General features: G+C 32.4%; 1 protein-coding gene across 2 annotated transcripts in view; it reads left to right on the forward strand.

Annotated features, from left to right (window-relative positions):
• The window catches only part of UFL1 (UFM1 specific ligase 1), a 33,040-nt gene extending 15,996 nt beyond the window's left edge, over positions 1-17,044 (forward strand). The window contains exons 10-19 of one of the 2 annotated variants that reach the window (XM_003897927.5): positions 523-702; positions 2,417-2,537; positions 4,737-4,859; positions 9,982-10,099; positions 11,245-11,411; positions 11,502-11,632; positions 13,248-13,328; positions 13,652-13,737; positions 14,292-14,472; positions 15,061-17,044. In XM_003897927.5, the coding sequence (XP_003897976.1) occupies positions 523-702; positions 2,417-2,537; positions 4,737-4,859; positions 9,982-10,099; positions 11,245-11,411; positions 11,502-11,632; positions 13,248-13,328; positions 13,652-13,737; positions 14,292-14,472; positions 15,061-15,276 (1,404 nt within the window). In that variant the 3' untranslated portion in view covers positions 15,277-17,044. The remainder of the gene's footprint in view (positions 1-522; positions 703-2,416; positions 2,538-4,736; positions 4,860-9,981; positions 10,100-11,244; positions 11,412-11,501; positions 11,633-13,247; positions 13,329-13,651; positions 13,738-14,291; positions 14,473-15,060) is intronic. The other variant, XM_009205690.4, reaches the window with a different exon arrangement.
• Positions 17,045-17,725: the final 681 nt, after the last annotated feature.

The raw sequence follows: 17,725 nt of genomic DNA on the forward strand, positions 1-17,725 counted from the left end.
TATGAAAGTCCCAAAGATTCCAGATTTAAGTGTTCTTTTATTCATCTAACAAAACTACCTTCTGTGTGCCAGGCACCATTCTATTAATACTTGTTGGGGATATGGTAGCCAGACAAGCTTGCTGTCTTTAGGAGGGATACTTTCATTAGGGAGAGATAGTTAAGGAAAACAGTAAGATAATTTCAGATAGGAAAAAGAGTTATGACAAAATACATTTTGAAGGTTATCAGGATATTCTGGTGGACTGTTTGTGACATCGTGAGAAAGATGAACGATGTGTGCCTTGTAGGTTTTGGTGTTGTTTTGAACAATTGGAGATGTCTGTTAGGCATACAAGTGGGGAAGGTAGGCAATAGGATATATGATTTCAGAGCTCAGAGTGGTGGTAATCGGCATAAATATGGTTCCAAAAGCCACTGGACTTAATGAGATCACCTAGAGAGAGCATATATGTATATAGCAAATGGTTTCACTGCATTATATTGCATTTATACTTTATTTTTATTTTGTTTGTAATTCTAGCCTCTGCTGCCCACTTCTTTATCAGTTGAAGATGCTGCCATATTGCTTCAGCAGGTGATGAGGGCATTCAGCAAACAGGCCTCAGCTGTAGTCTTTAGCGACACTGTTGTAGTCAGTGAAAAATTTATAAATGACTGTACAGAACTGTTCCGTGAGCTGATGCACCAGAAGGCTGAAAAGGTATGCCAGATTTCCTTTTATCTGCTAATCTTAATGATATTTTCAATGTAGAATCATCTGATGTCTTTTGAAAAATGGGATAAGCAAAAGTGAACACTTGGTATCATTTATTATTTCCCTTTAATGTATCATTCCTTTTTATTTTCTCTCCCAGATTTGTTTTTTCTCTTATTCCCATCAAAACATATGACTTAAAAGTTGGTGAACTGACTTTATAAATTAAAATAACATAAATGAAATTACACACTTTTCAGTTAAGTTTCCTGAGGTTGGTCCAACTTTAAAACATCAAAATGCACAAAAAACAGTATCTGTAGATATGTACAAATATACAGTGTATTTGTCAATCAATACACAATATATTAATCTAGCAGAGTCTCAATAGTTTTTCCTATTTGGGGTACACAGACAGGGTAAATTACTGAAGAAAGAAATTTTGTTACCATTTATTAGTTCCTCAGAGCAACTGCTGTCAAAGTATTTTGAAATAGAGGTCCTGCCAGGTCTGTGTTAATGACTCTTTAGTTCATGTTTCTAGTTGGCAGCGTCACCTCCTTAAGCCTGCTCTCAAATAGGTAAAATAGGCCTATTTATTTTAAACTGTTAATAAATTTATGAGGGCTTATTAAATATGTAAATTGTTTAGCTGTTCTCCTTCTAAGCTCTTTAATAGTCTAAAAATGAGATAAACTTCTGCATTTAACCTGATAAGCAGCAGAGAAGATTAAAAAGTATACATGTTTGATGTCAGCAAACCTGAATTTAAAATGTGTATTCTCTGTATGACTTTGGACAAATAGAACTCTAGTTTCCTTATCTTTAAAGAAACGATTATGATGCCTACTATGGAAAGAATAAATATAAATAAGGGATATATGTAAAACATCTGTTCCATGTGAACTACCAGTTATTAAATGACTCTTATTTTTATTTGGGATTTTTTACTCAAGTAAAAATTTAACATGGTCATCACTTTTCTTCTTTCCTTGGGCTCCTCCCTCTAACCACAAAAATAAATTCAGAAAAAGATGATTATCTCGCGTGAACTGTCAACATTTTAAGCATTTTCCTTTAGAAAAACGAAAAGGAAATAATATTGTTTTTATCATAAATGTATACTTCTGTCACTAGAGATTATAGGACCCTATCCCATCAGAAAGAATCAGTATCCAAACTTGGAAATACTTCATCGTTGTTATAAACTTTTGGAAAGCAGAGATTATTAAGAATGAGTCCAGAGGGGGGAAAAAAAAGATTATATGACTTACTGTGCAACTCACATATGGTAATTTGGGTGGAGTAGGGGATGGAGGATTCATTATCTTTAATAATCTCAAGTATCCAGGTGGCATTGGAATTGGGAGTCTCAAAAAGCGAAGGAGCATGGGGCATCAATTAAGCTGTGGTAAAACCAGCCAGTAACAGTTGGAGAGGATTGCATCTGATTGCCACTGTGTAATCAGTTGTTAAGTGACAGTATAGGATTTCTCATTAGTTAATAATGGGTACAAAAAAAGTCAAGAGCAGCAAGGGAAGAGACCTATTTTGGGCAAGGAGAAACATTTCCCTTAGAGTGACAGCTCTGAAACAAAGCTCTATAGTTCTTCTAAGCAACAAAACCAAACAAGAATAATCAGTGAGTATATAAACAACTTTTATGCTTGTGGAAATGCTATATGTTTTTCCTTCCAAAAAAAACCATGTTTTATTTTAGGAAATGAAAAATAATCCTGTGCATTTAATCACCGAAGAAGATCTGAAACAAATCTCCACTTTAGAAAGCGTTAGTACAAGTAAAAAGGATAAAAAAGATGAGCGAAGAAGGAAAGCAACAGGTAATAAATTGTTAACAAGGAATATTCAAAGATAAGTTTTATATTTGCTGCAGTGAACTTTGCATTTATCACATTTATTATGCCCTTTGAAAGGCCTTTTATTTTATTGATTTACCTTTAAACAGCTAATACCAACCAAATATTTTGCCAATGTGTTAAATTTTATATATTAAAATGGGAATATTGGTGATTATGTTTTCTGTTTTTTTGTGTGTATGTGTGAAAACTTAATTTTGTCATCATGCTTATCTCTTGTTTTTCCCCATCGTTCCAGCCCAGTAGCCCTTTTATTTTTTTTGATTCTCAAACTTGCCAGGGTCATATTCACCTCAAAGCTTTTACACTGTTCTTTTTACCTAGAATGCCCTCTCCCAAACTTTAGTAACTGGTTTATTCTTTCATTCAGAGCTCGACTTTAAATGCCACTTCCTTAGGGAGGCCTCCTAACTCTTCTGAGTAGTAGCCACAGTCACTCTCTGCCACCTCATTTTGTCAATTTATTTGCATCACTTTATCACCATGTTGCGTTTTATCGTTTGGGAACTGTGTTGATTTCATTTATTGTTGTACTCTTGCTACATACCCAAAGCACCACTTGATATATTTTAGGTGTCCTATAAACATACTTATTAAATGAAAGAATTTCTCAATGAAATATTTTTATATTTCTTTTTCTAAAGTCACTAGAAATTATTCTAGGTATCACTGGTATGCTTGTAATTTGCGTTGGAAAAGTAACATATATTTCCATAGTTTTTATAGTAGGAATAGTGTTATTAGTGCTTTATCGGAACTGAAGAAATTCAGTATTCAGCATTTTTCATTAATAAGTACACTCCTAATTCTTTGAGTTAGTTTATTTCCTCATCCAAAATCTTTTTCTGTAAAACCTTTCAATAGCATTATGAAATTTCTCTATTCTTCCAGGAAAATTAATAAATTACTTAAATAAATCACAGTAATATTCGTAGCTATGGATATTTAATCATATTATTTGAAGATACAGTTATAAATTTGCCTTATTTGATGACTTACGTCAGTATAACTAGTCTATTTAATATTTTATTTCTTATTAAAAGTTAAGGGTCATTTGTTGTTTTATTTTCAGTGATAATGCTATTGTATTATATTGTTTAATTACAGTGTGTGGAATCATGTCAATCATGAATGTCCCCCGCCATAGGACACTTATTGCCAAATGTAAAAAGCATGTTCACTTTAAACTTATGCTTTTGAAAATAGAATTTTTTTTATTTTCAAAGCATGGGAAAATAAATTAATAGAAGTTTAATTCTAGGATATGATGAAATCTAAGGCAAATCTATTTAGAATTTAGAAAAAGATCTTTAGTGATTATTTTATTAAAAAGACTAATCTTTTACTTATTTTATAGTAATATAATATAGTTGTAATATGTTCAATGGTTTAAACCCATTATCAGTATTCCATTTTGTAGAGTAGCTATTTTACATGTAAATATCAAAGAGCAGGGAAATGCTGAAGTAGTATTTTTTATTTTTATTTACAGTGTTTGCAATGTTTCATTTTTTTTAAGTCTATAGTCAATAGGTAATGATACTTTTATACTTAACCAATTAATATTCATTGTCAACATTTATGGAGCACGTGTTATGTTTCAAGCATTTCTGTAAAGAATATATACATTAATGACACATGATCCTTACTCTTCAGAAGTTTATAATCTGGTTGAGTGGCAGATGAGTCAGGATGTCTCCTCTAAAAACAGGTAATAATCTTTCAACCAAGAAGGCAAAATAAGAATAATTAAATTTGTGAAGTCTTGTAATAGAAGGTTATTGATGAGGCTGTGGTAACACAGATGAGCAAAGGAGGACACATTTCTTTTGGGGAAGGTAGAAGAGGAAGTGAAGGAGTGGATTTTTGTTAAAATATTGAGAGTTACAGAAAAGAGGTGACATTAGAGAAGGAGAAAGAGAATGCATTTAGAGCAGTCAGTCTATCTAAGTAGATTGCTCAAAAGATTTCATATTTTATTATTTTTTATTTATTAGATTTACTAAACTTTTAATAAGGGAACTCCAAATTTAAAAAGAGTCTAAAAGTTTCTTTTACCTTTATTTTTTCTGCTGTAAAGTTAAATACAACAATATAGCATCATTATTTTCTAAAAATGATGATTTAGTTAAGTAATGCTAACTAATGTCATTTTCCCACCAGAGGGCAGTGGAAGCGTGAGAGGAGGAGGTGGGGGCAATGCCAGAGAGTACAAAATTAAAAAAGTCAAGAAGAAAGGAAGAAAAGATGATGATAGTGATGATGAAACTCAATCATCCCACACTGGTAGGTAGCTTTTCTTTCCTTTTCCTTGGTGTATGTGTGATATTTTTAACATATTTTCTTAAGAAGTATATAATTAGGTATATATGCTAATACAGGAAGTCCTTGTTTTGCAGTTTCAGTGGCACAAATTTCAGTTACCACACTTTAGTTAAATAATATCAGTCCAGTAACAACACTGTTTATCTTAAATACTAGATACAAAGATACTTTGATACTGAGTATTGTATAAAGTACAGATTTCACTGCTAGCTCTTCAGTCCACAAATCAGTACGTAAATAACAGATGCATATCATGATCTGTGACAGTCACACCACTCATTATATAGTTTGTCAATGATTGGTCACTACACATTGGTTATTCTTTATGCACAGACAACAAAGCATGTAGCTGTATTGCCTAATTGTCTCCCAGTTATAAACGCTGTGATATTTTACAGAAATGGATAATCATAAAGAGAATTGGCCAACAGAGATAAAAGCGCAACAAAGAAATGAAAAGTGGTAACGCTGAAAATAAAATTGGAATCAAACATAAATGGAGTTATAGAGGGACTGTGGGAATGTTGACACTGCCATTGTTCAAGAAAATGAGGAAAGTGGTTATGGCAAAAAGGATGAAAACATCTTAGAAGATGTGAAAATGGGCAAAAACTTTACAATTCTTGGAGATATTCCAAGACATTGAAAAGGCAAGGGATAAAACATTGGAAGCTGATTCAGAGTTAGAAAGTGGTATAACAATTTATAAGGCATAGGAAAAGTACTTGCTCCATACTGCAAGTTAATTGATAATAAGAAGAAAGCAAACACTGTTCAAACTATTCCTGATAAGTATTTTACACAGAAATAAAACACTTTCATTCTCCACATTCTAATGTATTAAAATACAGCATATTAAATTATAAACATTAGTTTTACTTTTCATTTTCCTATACATTTATAACCAACAGTAAAAGCTTTTAATGTTTACCAGAAATTTTTAAATGCCACAGACCAATTGTAATTTTTCCCATTGATTATTAAGAAAGCTTTGCATGGTTTCACCTTACCTTGATCATTTTTATGGTCTTCCACTGCCATGCAAAACAAGTATTAGGGTATTTTTGAAAAGTAGACTTTTGCAAATTTAAATAGGAAACATTAATTTTATGTACCTTTTACTTTCATAGTAACACCTAACAGGTTGGTTGCTTATATCTAAGAGAGAGAATTAATTATATGCATCTTTCTTTTCCTAGACTTGTTAGTGCTTGGCAAAGAAAGTCTGCAAGAGACATCTTTTGTTTTTCTAATTAAAATTAAGATATTTTTAATTTTTCTGTTTAAAAAAGGTAAACTTAATGAAACCATGATACCACCCCCTTCCTTATCCTCACCTAAATGAAAATTTAAAAAAAAAAAAAATTTAAATGATAATAGGTTGAGATTTGTGTTTTCCCTCTTTCACAGAATTCATTACATACAGGCTATAGCTGGAAGATGTAGATATCAAGTGATGTGCCTGCAGCTATTAATGTTCTACTTGCTGTTTGTAATAGCACAGTTGTTTAAGATTTGTCTTTAAAGTATTCTGCGATAGGTAGAAATAACTACTGTTCCTCATGTATGTAAAACAGTGTTAATTAAAGGAAAAGTATCTTTATAGAAACTACTAGCTTTATCCTTATTTTAAATAGGATTAAGACTATCCATTGTGAATTTTAATTTTTCACTGGTAAATGAATATTCCTGTTGCCCAGGTGTACTAGGCATGTGGGTGAAGAGGCATTACAAAAAACCACTTCTCTAAATATCTGTAATCTTAAATAATTGTTAAATGAGGCATGTGATACTCCTTTTGTGAATAGATTATTATTGAAAGGAGCTATAAACGTAGTAAAACCATCTTACCTTTAACAATGTAATTTCAGTGCTTTTGAAAAAAAATTTGTGTTGTAATCTCTGAAATGGAGGATGAAATTGGGTTCTCAGCTAAAATATAGGATCAACTCGGTATGAAAGATTACTAGAAGAAAATGTAATTTAATAACCTGTAAAATGCATAAAGGAATTAAACAGGGAAATCATAGATCATTTAATGTGAACATCAGGAATGGACAGCAGATCCCAGAAAATAATAGTACTGTCTGTCTGCTCTGAAGCTAAGATGTTAACTCCTTAGATTTTTATTTATAGTGAAAATTGATTTTTGAGCCATTTTATTTTTATTTCTAAGGTTTTTGCTTGTAGAATCAATAACTTAATTACGCTAGAGATAATCGTTTTTATACCTTTACAATTTCTAATGGAAATATTGTTAGCTTGCTTTAGTCTACAACCCATGCTTTCCTAAGTCAATGGGTAGGCATGACATTTGCACAGTTAACAATTATTTTCATTACAGTAGCTGCATACAAATTTTCCATACTATAGACTTATTTTTGTGAGAGCAAAAATACAGAATTTTGAGATTTTTTTTATCTATGCCTTTTCCAAAAGATAAATTTTAGCTTAAACAATTATTGGAATTGTGATTCACATGATTAAAAAGACTTTCCAAAGATCTTATTTAAATTATAAGGATTATTTAATATCTAATAAATTTATATTTTTATAAAGGAGGAAAAACTGCCCAGTATTCCTTGTTCAACAAAGATAAATTATTCTTTCCTTAAAAATTTGTTTTGAAATACTTGTTTTGATTTCCGGCTATTTGTATCATCCAGGTTTAACAAAGGGGAAAACCCTTTATTATTTTCTGATTGACTTGTAGAAAATAATCATTTTTAAATGAAGTTAGAAAATGATCACATAAAAAATTTTACCACTTCATGATAAAAACCTTCAATAAACTAGGCATCAAAGGAACATACCTCAAAATAATAAGAACTACTTACGACAGACCCACAACCAGCATCATACTGAGTGGAGAAAAATTGATAGAGTCATTAAGAACTGGAACAAGGCAAAGGATGTCTGCTCTCACCACTCCTATTCAACATAGTACTAGAAATCCTAGCCAGAGCAGCCAGGCAAGAGAAAGAAATAAAAGCATCCATACTGGAAAAGAGGAAGTAAGATTATCTCTGTTCTGATGACATGATCATATACCTAGAAAGCCATAAAGACTCCTCCAAAGACTCCTGGTCTTGATAAACGACTTCAGTAAAATATCAGGATACCAAATCAGTGTACAAAAATTAGTAGCATTTCTATACATCAGTGCCTTTCAAGCTGAGAACCAAATATTATTTTTTTTAATAGCTACAAAAAAAAATACCTAAGAATACATTTTACCAAAGAAATGGAAGATCTCTACAAGAGTAACTACAAAACACTGATGAAAGAAATCATAGATGACACAAACAAATAGACATCCCAGGCTCATGGAGTAGAAGAATCAATATTGTTAAAATGACCATACTCCCCAAAGCAATCTACAGATTCAGTGCAGTCTTTATCAAAAATGAACATCATTTTTCACAGAATTAGAAAGATATACTCCTGTAGTTCATATGGAACCAAAAGAGAGCCTGAAGAGCCAAAGCATCCTAAGCAAAAAGAACAAATATGGAGGCATCATATTGTCTGACTTCAAATTATACTACAAGACTATAGTAACCAAAACAACATGGTACTGCTAGAAAATTGGACACATAGATCATTGGAACAGAATACACAATCCAGAAATAAAGCCACATACCTACAACCAACTGATCTTGGACAGGGTCGACAAAAATAAACAATGAGGAAGGGACACCCTATTCAATAAAAGGTGCTGGGAAGAACGAAACTGGATCCCATCTCATCATATACAAAAATCAACTCAAGATGGAGTAAATATTTAGAACGGAGTAAATATTTAGAATGTAACACATGAAACTATAAAAATCCTAGAAGAAAACCTGGGAAAAAATCTTCTGGACATTGGCCTAGGCAAAGAATTTATAATAAAAATCCCAAAAGCAAATGCACCAAAACCAAAAATTGACACATAGGACTTAATTACACTAAAAAGTTTCTGCATAGCAAAATAAATAATTACAACAGAGTAAATAGCCTTCAGAATGAGAGAAAATATTTGCAAATTATATTTCTGACAAAGGACTAATATCTAGAGTCTACAAAGAACTCAAGAAAAAACCCATTGAAAACTGAACAGAGGACAGGAACAGCTATTTCTCAAAAGAAGAAATACCAGCAGCCAACAAACACATTAATAAATGCTCAATATCACTAATCAGAAAAACGCAAACTAAAACCGCAATATATCATCATACACCAGTCAGATACACCAGGCTATTATTGAAAAGTCAAAAAACAACAGATGTTAGTGTTGATATGGGGAAAAGGGAATGGTTATACACAGTTGGTGAGAATGTAAATTAGTTCAACCTCTATGGAAAACAGTATGAAGATTTCTCAAAGAACTAAAATTAGAACTACTATTTGACCCAGCAATCCCACTGCTAGGTTTCTACCCAAAGGAAATGAAATTATTATATTGAAAAGACACGTATACTCATATATTCATTGAGGCACTATTCACGATAGCAAAGTCATAGAACCAGCCTAAGTGTCCACCAATGATTGACTGGGTTAAGAAAATGTGGTATATACCATGAATACAATGTAGCCATTAAAAACAATGAAATCATGTCCTTTGCAGCAACATGGATGTTAGTTCATTACTCTTAAGTGAACTAACTCGGAAACAAAACAAAATACCACATGTTCTCACTTACAAATGGGAGCTAAACAATGGGCACACATGGAAAATAATAGAAGGAACTCCAAAATGAGGGAAGTTGTGGAGGGTGTGTGGGCAGGGCAAGGGTTAAAAAAATTACCTAATAGGTACAATGTTCAGTTTGGTACAGTGGAAGCCCAGTCCCTACCAGTATGTCTTATATTCATGTAACAAACATGCATACGAAACCCCTGAATATAAAATAAAATATTTTTTTTAAGTTTTATTATATATGCTAATTTCAAAATTGTTTTTACTAGTTGTTGCTATTTGACATTAACAGTTGAGTAATGAATGAATTGTTGTCTTACTAAATATATTAATGGAGTCCTATTTGCCATTTGGTTGCATGTTATTTATTTATTTATTTGCCATTGCTCATGTCTGTTATAGGAAAGAAGAAGCCAGAGATCAGTTTTATGTTCCAGGATGAGATTGAAGATTTTTTGAGAAAACACATACAAGATGCCCCCGAGGAGTTTATTTCGGAACTTGCTGAGTACTTAATAAAGCAAGTATAAAATGTATTTTTTCTGTTTTATGATAGAAATTCAGTGGGTTAAGTAAGATTTTTTCCAAGATCATAAAAAGCAAATGTATTAGATATTTTTGTTTCAAACTTGGACTTTAACCTAGCCACCAAATTTCAGATTTTGTTTGCCTACAGCAGCAGTTTAATTCAACAAATATTTGTTAAGTGCTTTGGGCAAAGCAGTATGGGAAATAAAAGACAGGAGCTGGAAAGTGTCCTCATTCACTGATCTTACAGTCGTAAGTCTTGGTTAGGGAGAAAAACACCGGCATTAACCACTGGCTGGTCTCTTCTATAGCACGAAAAATAACATTCAAAAGGAAGAAAAGATAATTTTCTATTTTTATTTGGCAGAAAGTAAACTTTCTGGCAAAGTTTAAGGATAATATAGAGTAACAAATTCACTTCAAAAAGAACAAATTTAGGCACTCCTACCTTGTGAATGGCTAAGGGTATTTTTATATAAAAATGAGGAAGATTATGTATAACTTGACCATTAGTAACTAACTAACCTGGTCATCCCTCAACTTAGTTTCACTGTGTACGCTTCCATAAATACAATCCAGGAGAGCAGTGTATCTAACTTTGATTTTAGAAATATAACTTCTGTGGTGATAATTTTTTTAATATAAGTATTTTTTGTGCATAAATGTATTATAGAACTATATTTTTCACATGTAAAAAATGAAATAGTTACTAATCATTTTGCACTGCTTTTTAAAATAATTATTTTGTTAGGCATAAAAAGATTTTCTTTAAATATATTTTAATATTTTAGAAATTGAGAATTTTAAGTTGGAATTCCTGAAGATGAAGAACAGATTTATAGTCTACTATTCTCCAAATTAATTTTAAAAAGCAATTTTGAATTATGGGGGTTTTGTTCTTGGTGTCTTAATTGCAATAACGTTGAATACTTTATAATAGAGAAAATTAATCTATTTCTGTTTTAATTCCTAGGGTTGGGGAACAAATTGTTAGTGAACTTGTCTCTAAATTAATTTTATTTGTATAAAAAATAGAGATCTCTAATCTTAAGCATTATTTCCATAGAAACAAAATTCCTTATCTACATAAATACTCAGTACATTTTAGTGAACTAAATATATTTGTCTTGTGCACAGACCTCTTAATAAAACTTATCTCGAGGTGGTACGTTCAGTATTCATGTCTTCAACAACTTCTGCTTCTGGGACGGGCAGAAAACGCACAATCAAGGACTTGCAAGAAGAAGTTTCAAACCTGTACAATAACATTAGGTTATTTGAAAAAGGGATGAAGTTTTTTGCAGGTATACTTAATCTTTGTTAATCTTATTCTTTCATTGATTTTCATAATTTGGGGAATAAATTAGTCTTAATAAAGCTCCTTTATTTTCCAGATGACACACAGGCTGCTCTTACCAAACACTTGCTGAAGTCAGTGTGTACTGATATCACTAACCTCATTTTCAACTTCTTAGCTTCGGATTTAATGATGGCCGTAGATGATCCTGCAGCCATTACAAGTGAAGTATGTTAATGATTGCTTACTGCTCTTCATGTGTTCTGTTTTGCATCTATACACATTTTATTTTATCTTATTTGGAGTAAAGAGGAAAATAAAATACAGTAAAAGAGGTTTGAGGAAAAAAATCTAAGATTTTTTTATTCAACTTTTGTACAATATTATATACAGTTGCTAGCAGGATTGGCAGTATAACTAGTCTGTTAAAAATAATGATGCTTTATTACTTTAGAATAAACAGTTTTTTCCTAATTATTATGTCACATTCCCTCTTCCTAATGACTGGCAAATCCCATAACATTCTGACCCGTTTTCATATCTTTGAAGTTATTTTTCCTTTAAGGACATCTCATTTCAATGTTTAGACTAATTCCAATTTAATTTTTTAAAATCTCAAACTAAATTCAAAAGCTCATCTATTCCCTTCTTGCGATGTAATGTAGAGCAACGGCTCCCAATTGCATAGAGAAAGAAAGGTGCGGTCTGTCCCAAGATGACAACCCCTCCTTCTCGTCCTCTTTCTTCTCTATCCTCCTCCCACCTCCTCTTCCTCTTCCTCTTCCTCTTTCCTATTCTTCCTCCTCCTTCCTCACCTCTCTAGGTCCACTTCAAGTTGGAGATTTAGGAAAAATGAGGGAAGAAGAAGTGTCTTGATGTGACTGACTACATATCACTGCTTTGATCACAGTCAAACGAAATCAGTCTGATGTTTGTGGTCTTTGGTGATGTAGTTAGTCATTGCCTCATAGGCAATATAAGTTGTTTCCTTGGAATGTTGTTTAGTTTCATGTGACTTCTCACAGTAAGGACCATCCCTCAAACAGAGGAACAGTTATTCCTCCTACCCCAGCAAGGTGCTGGCCCCCTTCCCTTCTTCTTGAGCAGCAAATTCCCAATTGTCTGGACAGTTTAGTGTCTCCGGCCCTTGTACCAACCTCTGCTGTGGAAAATACAGGAGATCCTGTTCCATGCCCTTTAAGGGCCACAGAAGGATTGGTGTGTGATTGGGGCAGGGAGGCTAGACAGGAGCAACTAGTCCCTAATCTTCCCAGACATTATACACTTCAGAGCCTGTTGTCAAGCCGTTCCAGCACGTCTGCTCCAAAATTTTATGCCAGAAGAAACTAAAAGACTGATCAAGAATACCGTAAAACTCCAGTGGACACTTACATGTAGAGAGAGGTGCTGAAAAGATTCCTCACACCATAGAGCATAACAAGCATCCAACCTCGAACAAGAGCTCAGTCTCCCATCTTCTAGGCATCCTTGGTCTTTATGAGTGGGGCCCTTCACGGCTGTCACTGGGGAGAGAAAAACACTCTCTTCCTGCTCCAATGGAAGAATTAGCCTCTTAACCCAAATATTCTGTTTCTCACAAGGTCAGTGACTCTAGTCTTTCTCTTACATTGATGAAGCAGGTGGGAGCAGCAGGGCTGTATCTAGCCTGTTTGGCTGATTGGCTATTGACTCTAATAATGTTTTTGTCTCTAATTTGAGATCTAAAATTCAAGAATATGATAAATTCCACTCAGCAACTTGTTACAGTATTTTTTTCACTTTATCTTGTATCCACTGCATGTCAAAAGCACAGTACTGAAAGAATTTTTATTTACCCCTACAGATAAGAAAAAAAATTTTAAGTAAATTATCAGAAGAAACCAAAGTAGCTCTTACAAAACTCCATAACTCTCTGAATGAAAAGGTAAGTAAAGTTTTATTCTGTTTACATGTCAGGGCTAGCAGTTTGTTACAAAGATCTTGGAGTAGATTTTTTATCAGAGTAATTGTAAATCCAATCTAAAACTAGTATTTTGCGCTCAGCTGCCTCTTTGAAAGGTGAAGAGAAGACCACGCTACTGGCATTTTACCATTTTTAGTTCTATATCACAATTTCTAATTTATTGAGAAAGTGACCCTTTTAAAAATTGTATTTAGGTTGTAAAATTACAAAATAGTTATTAAATGGCTGTACTTCTTTAGGCAGTTATATATAGAAGTAAATTATGGTATTCAATGCCTTTTCAGAGCATAGAAGACTTTATTTCTTGTCTGGATTCTGCAGCAGAAGCTTGTGATATTATGGTGAAAAGGGGAGACAAAAAAAGGGAAAGGTAACATTAAATTAGTATATATTTGGTAGTGTTCTTAAATGTGGGACTTTTCATATCTGAAATTTGAATTTGTCTGACTGTTACATAGAGAATATGTATCTAATGTGTCTAATATATCTAAATGGCTGTAGACCTTCCAGATATTCGAAGTCTTAAAATAGTTAGATATTTCTCTCTGACCCTCTGGATCAAGTAGCAGAGTTTCTTTATCGTATAGTTCATCAATCCCAGGAACTTTTTATTAGCTTGGGGACTTTCCTTACAGCAAACCTCATCTAAATCAGTGCGAATTTGTTTGACCTCCAGCAACTCAAAACAAAAAACATACTTTGAGTATTCCCACTCTATAACTTTTTCTTTAATTTTGTAGCATACTAATCTATCCATGCCATTTAGGTTTTATGTATATATATCCCTATTGAAAAGTTAACTTAAAATATTTATGGAATTAGATAAACTAGGGAAGCTAAAAATTAACAGAAAGGGATGAATTGAAATTGGTGAGAACTTCTTAAATTATGATAATGAATTTGTGTGCCTTTTTTTTTTTTTAGACAGATACTGTTCCAGCATCGACAAGCACTGGCTGAACAGCTGAAGGTCACGGAAGACCCTGCTCTTATTCTGCACCTCACATCAGTCCTGTTGTTTCAGTTTTCAACCCACACCATGCTCCATGCACCTGGAAGATGTGTCCCACAGATCATTGCTTTTCTTAATAGTAAAATTCCAGAGGTATTACATTTTCAATACACTTGAAACTTTCAAAACTTTCAAAGTTTTAGATTCTGAATATTTTGAGTGGATTGAGACGAATTATTGTCAGCACTCAGGTATAAAACATATTAACATCAAAGTCCATTTCCAAAAATGTGAACAGAGGATTAGGAGATTAATTAAGCTTTCAGAAAAGCTACAATTAAGAAATTAAGCTTTCAGAAAAGATACGATTATGTCAAATCTCCCATTTCAGCTTCTTTATGTTTAACTTATCCCTCAACGACCCATTCAAAAGTCTTTTCCTGTCCCTTTTACCTATAAAACCCCTCAACTAAAAGGGAACTTCCCTATCCCTTTGACTGTATCTTTGGTGATAGAACCAGGCAGGGTCAACTTATGGTAAAGTGATTTGCATTCATGTTTTATCTCTTCTAAATTGTACACTCCTTGAGAGCAGAAACTGCTAGATTAGACTTGCTACTTACATGGCCAGTTTTTTGTAAAGATGAGGACCTTCAATGTGTATTAGTTAAAGAAATTCTACTTTATCTGTTCCACAGAGAGTTAAATTGTGTTGGTTAACTTTTCTTTCCCTTTTCACAGGATCAGCATGCTCTTTTGGTAAAGTATCAAGGTTTGGTTGTAAAGCAGCTAGTCAGTCAAAATAAGAAGACTGGGCAGGGAGATTATCCCTTGAATAATGAATTAGGCAAAGAACAAGAAGATGTTGCCAATACTCGTAAAGAGCTTCAAGAACTTTCTTCATCCATTAAAGACCTTGTTCTCAAATCTAGGAAATCATCTGTGACAGAAGAGTAATGATCTTAATTTACATTTGTCATATAGTAAACATTTTCCCCCAAGATTGGAGGTGAGTGGTCACACAAAAGTAGTCACTATACAGCTCCCCTCTCCTCGCAAAAACCACCTCATACACACACAATTCAGTTAAAACAGTAGTGCTGTATTAAATGTAAATCTTAAAAAGATGTGAATTTTTGTAAATTGGGTTCTTCATGGAAGTTTGTTTCCACCTTATTTTCACACAAATACTATATGAAATTTTTCACATAAACATTATTTTCACATAATTTTAAAAATTACATATTTCAGGTTTGTTTTCTTTCCAAATGTTGAATGAAAAACAAATTTTCTGATCCATTTATCCCTGGGGAAGGATTCATTTGTTGTGAGTGCCGGTATACTTAAATGTATACTTTAAATACATTTAAGTAGAAATTTAAAATGTGGTCTTTTTTTTTTTAAAAAAAAAAAAAAAAAAACACTTCTGTGTCAGAAATGAAAATAAATCATGTATTTTATTTTTAAATAGAAAACACTACTTCAAAACTAAAATACAGAAATTTACAAAAAAAAGAAAAATTATTACTAAGCCCTTGCTTTATTTTTGGCAGAATAAACATTGATTTTGGTTGGGGCCACAAGGATGCCTTTACAGGTGCACAAGAAACGCTAGAGTGGCCCATGCATTGTTGTGCTCTATTCTAAAACAAGCTACTAACAAGAGAGAGAACACATGCAATTTATTACCAGTAAGCATAAGTCATATTTAACATTGGAATAAGCATTTTATACAAAGATTTTTCTTTTATCCAGTTTGCATTTGTACATTTTATTTTTTTAGTTCCGTAGCTGCTCTATCACATAATACTTTGTAAATACTAGTGTAAAAAACAGATAGGATGCCTTTTCCAGTGGTAGGAACATCTGTACGTGCATTTAAATCATTACAAGCTTTTTTCCAAAACTAGAAACCCTTATTAAAAAATAAGTATTTTTGTTTTCTGAAGATTATTAGTTAAAAATAACTTAAAAAGGTCCTTAGAGTAATAATTTCAACCAAATGAATTTCAAGCAACAATTTACTATTTATCAAAAAGGAATTTATTTTTAATGTAATTACAAATTAAATTTCAAATATTTAAAAATACTGTTTTATATAATTCCTTATGACATTTTAAACTTTATATTTTAAAATATTTGAATACAAAAAGATCAGTCTACCTCTACTCCATTCTAGACAAAGTATTAATCCTTAGTGAAAGTAATTAAATTGCTGACTTGGCATTATTATTAAAGTTGATAGGAATGCAACATTAAATTTAAAAATGTTTCCCGTGGGTAATTTTCTATTATATATTTTCATATGGAAAGGGAAAAATGATAAATCCTCTGTAATCACAAACCCCAATTTCGTTTTGTTTATTCAGCTTCTAAAATATTGAACACCCAGACTTTTAATTCAACCTTTAAGAACCTTATCATTTATGTTTCAGTAGATATGAAAGTAATCCATGTTTGTGTCAAACGATCATAGAAAATAAATAGAAGAGACAGTGAAGCAAGTAAAATGAAAAGCATTGTTTTAATTTGTTTGCATTTTTTTCATTTGTCAAAATGCTTCTTTTGTTGCCACAGTAAAGAACGGTTTTTATTGTTTTGTAAGTAAAATTACATAGCTGATTTTGTATGTAAAGATTAATTTCCTTAATAAAAATTATTATATGTTTACTGTGATCTTAATGGGCAGGGTTAAGAAAGTTATTTAAAATAAAGTTACCTATTCTAAATTTTATAGTACTTTGAAGCTTCTATTAACACAAAGATAATTGGTGCATATATTTTATGTATATATATTTTGAATTCTCATTTTGAACATTATTAAAGGATTTTATTTTTCTTACACAAAAATAGTTCCATAGCTCTCAGTGTCTTTCATTCCTTGAGAGTTTGCCATTCTAGAACCATTTTATCTTAGTAAATGATTTCTCAGTTAACTAGATTTCAGCAAATGTGTAGCTATATTCTTGCATATGCTAATTCCTGCTATTGCAGTTGGGGTAGAAATATTGGAAAATGTGCTTAGGTATTCATGTTCATGTGTTCCAGCTCTAGACTTACATGTTTTTCAGGAGTCAAAGGAAACTCTTGGCCATCAGAAAGATCCAATGAAGAGTGGCATATAGTATCAAAATCGCAGTGTATTTTGTGAAAAGACCTTAATGCTAAATTAGGACAATAAGTGTAATAGTTGCTTAACCTGAATGTAGAGCCATCTTGAACTTATTAGAGAATATGCTTTAGTCAGACCAAAAAGCACCAAGGATAAGGTCAGGGTGCAATGGTGATCTGAAGCTGGAATCAGATTGAAAAGGAACAGTTCATTCCTTCCTCAGAAACGACACTAGACCCAGAGTGTATTAGTCCATTTTCACACTGCTAATAAAGACATACCTGAGACTGGGCA

Source organism: Papio anubis, chromosome 6 (assembly GCF_008728515.1).
Source record: "Papio anubis isolate 15944 chromosome 6, Panubis1.0, whole genome shotgun sequence".
Lineage (NCBI taxonomy): Eukaryota > Metazoa > Chordata > Mammalia > Primates > Cercopithecidae > Papio > Papio anubis.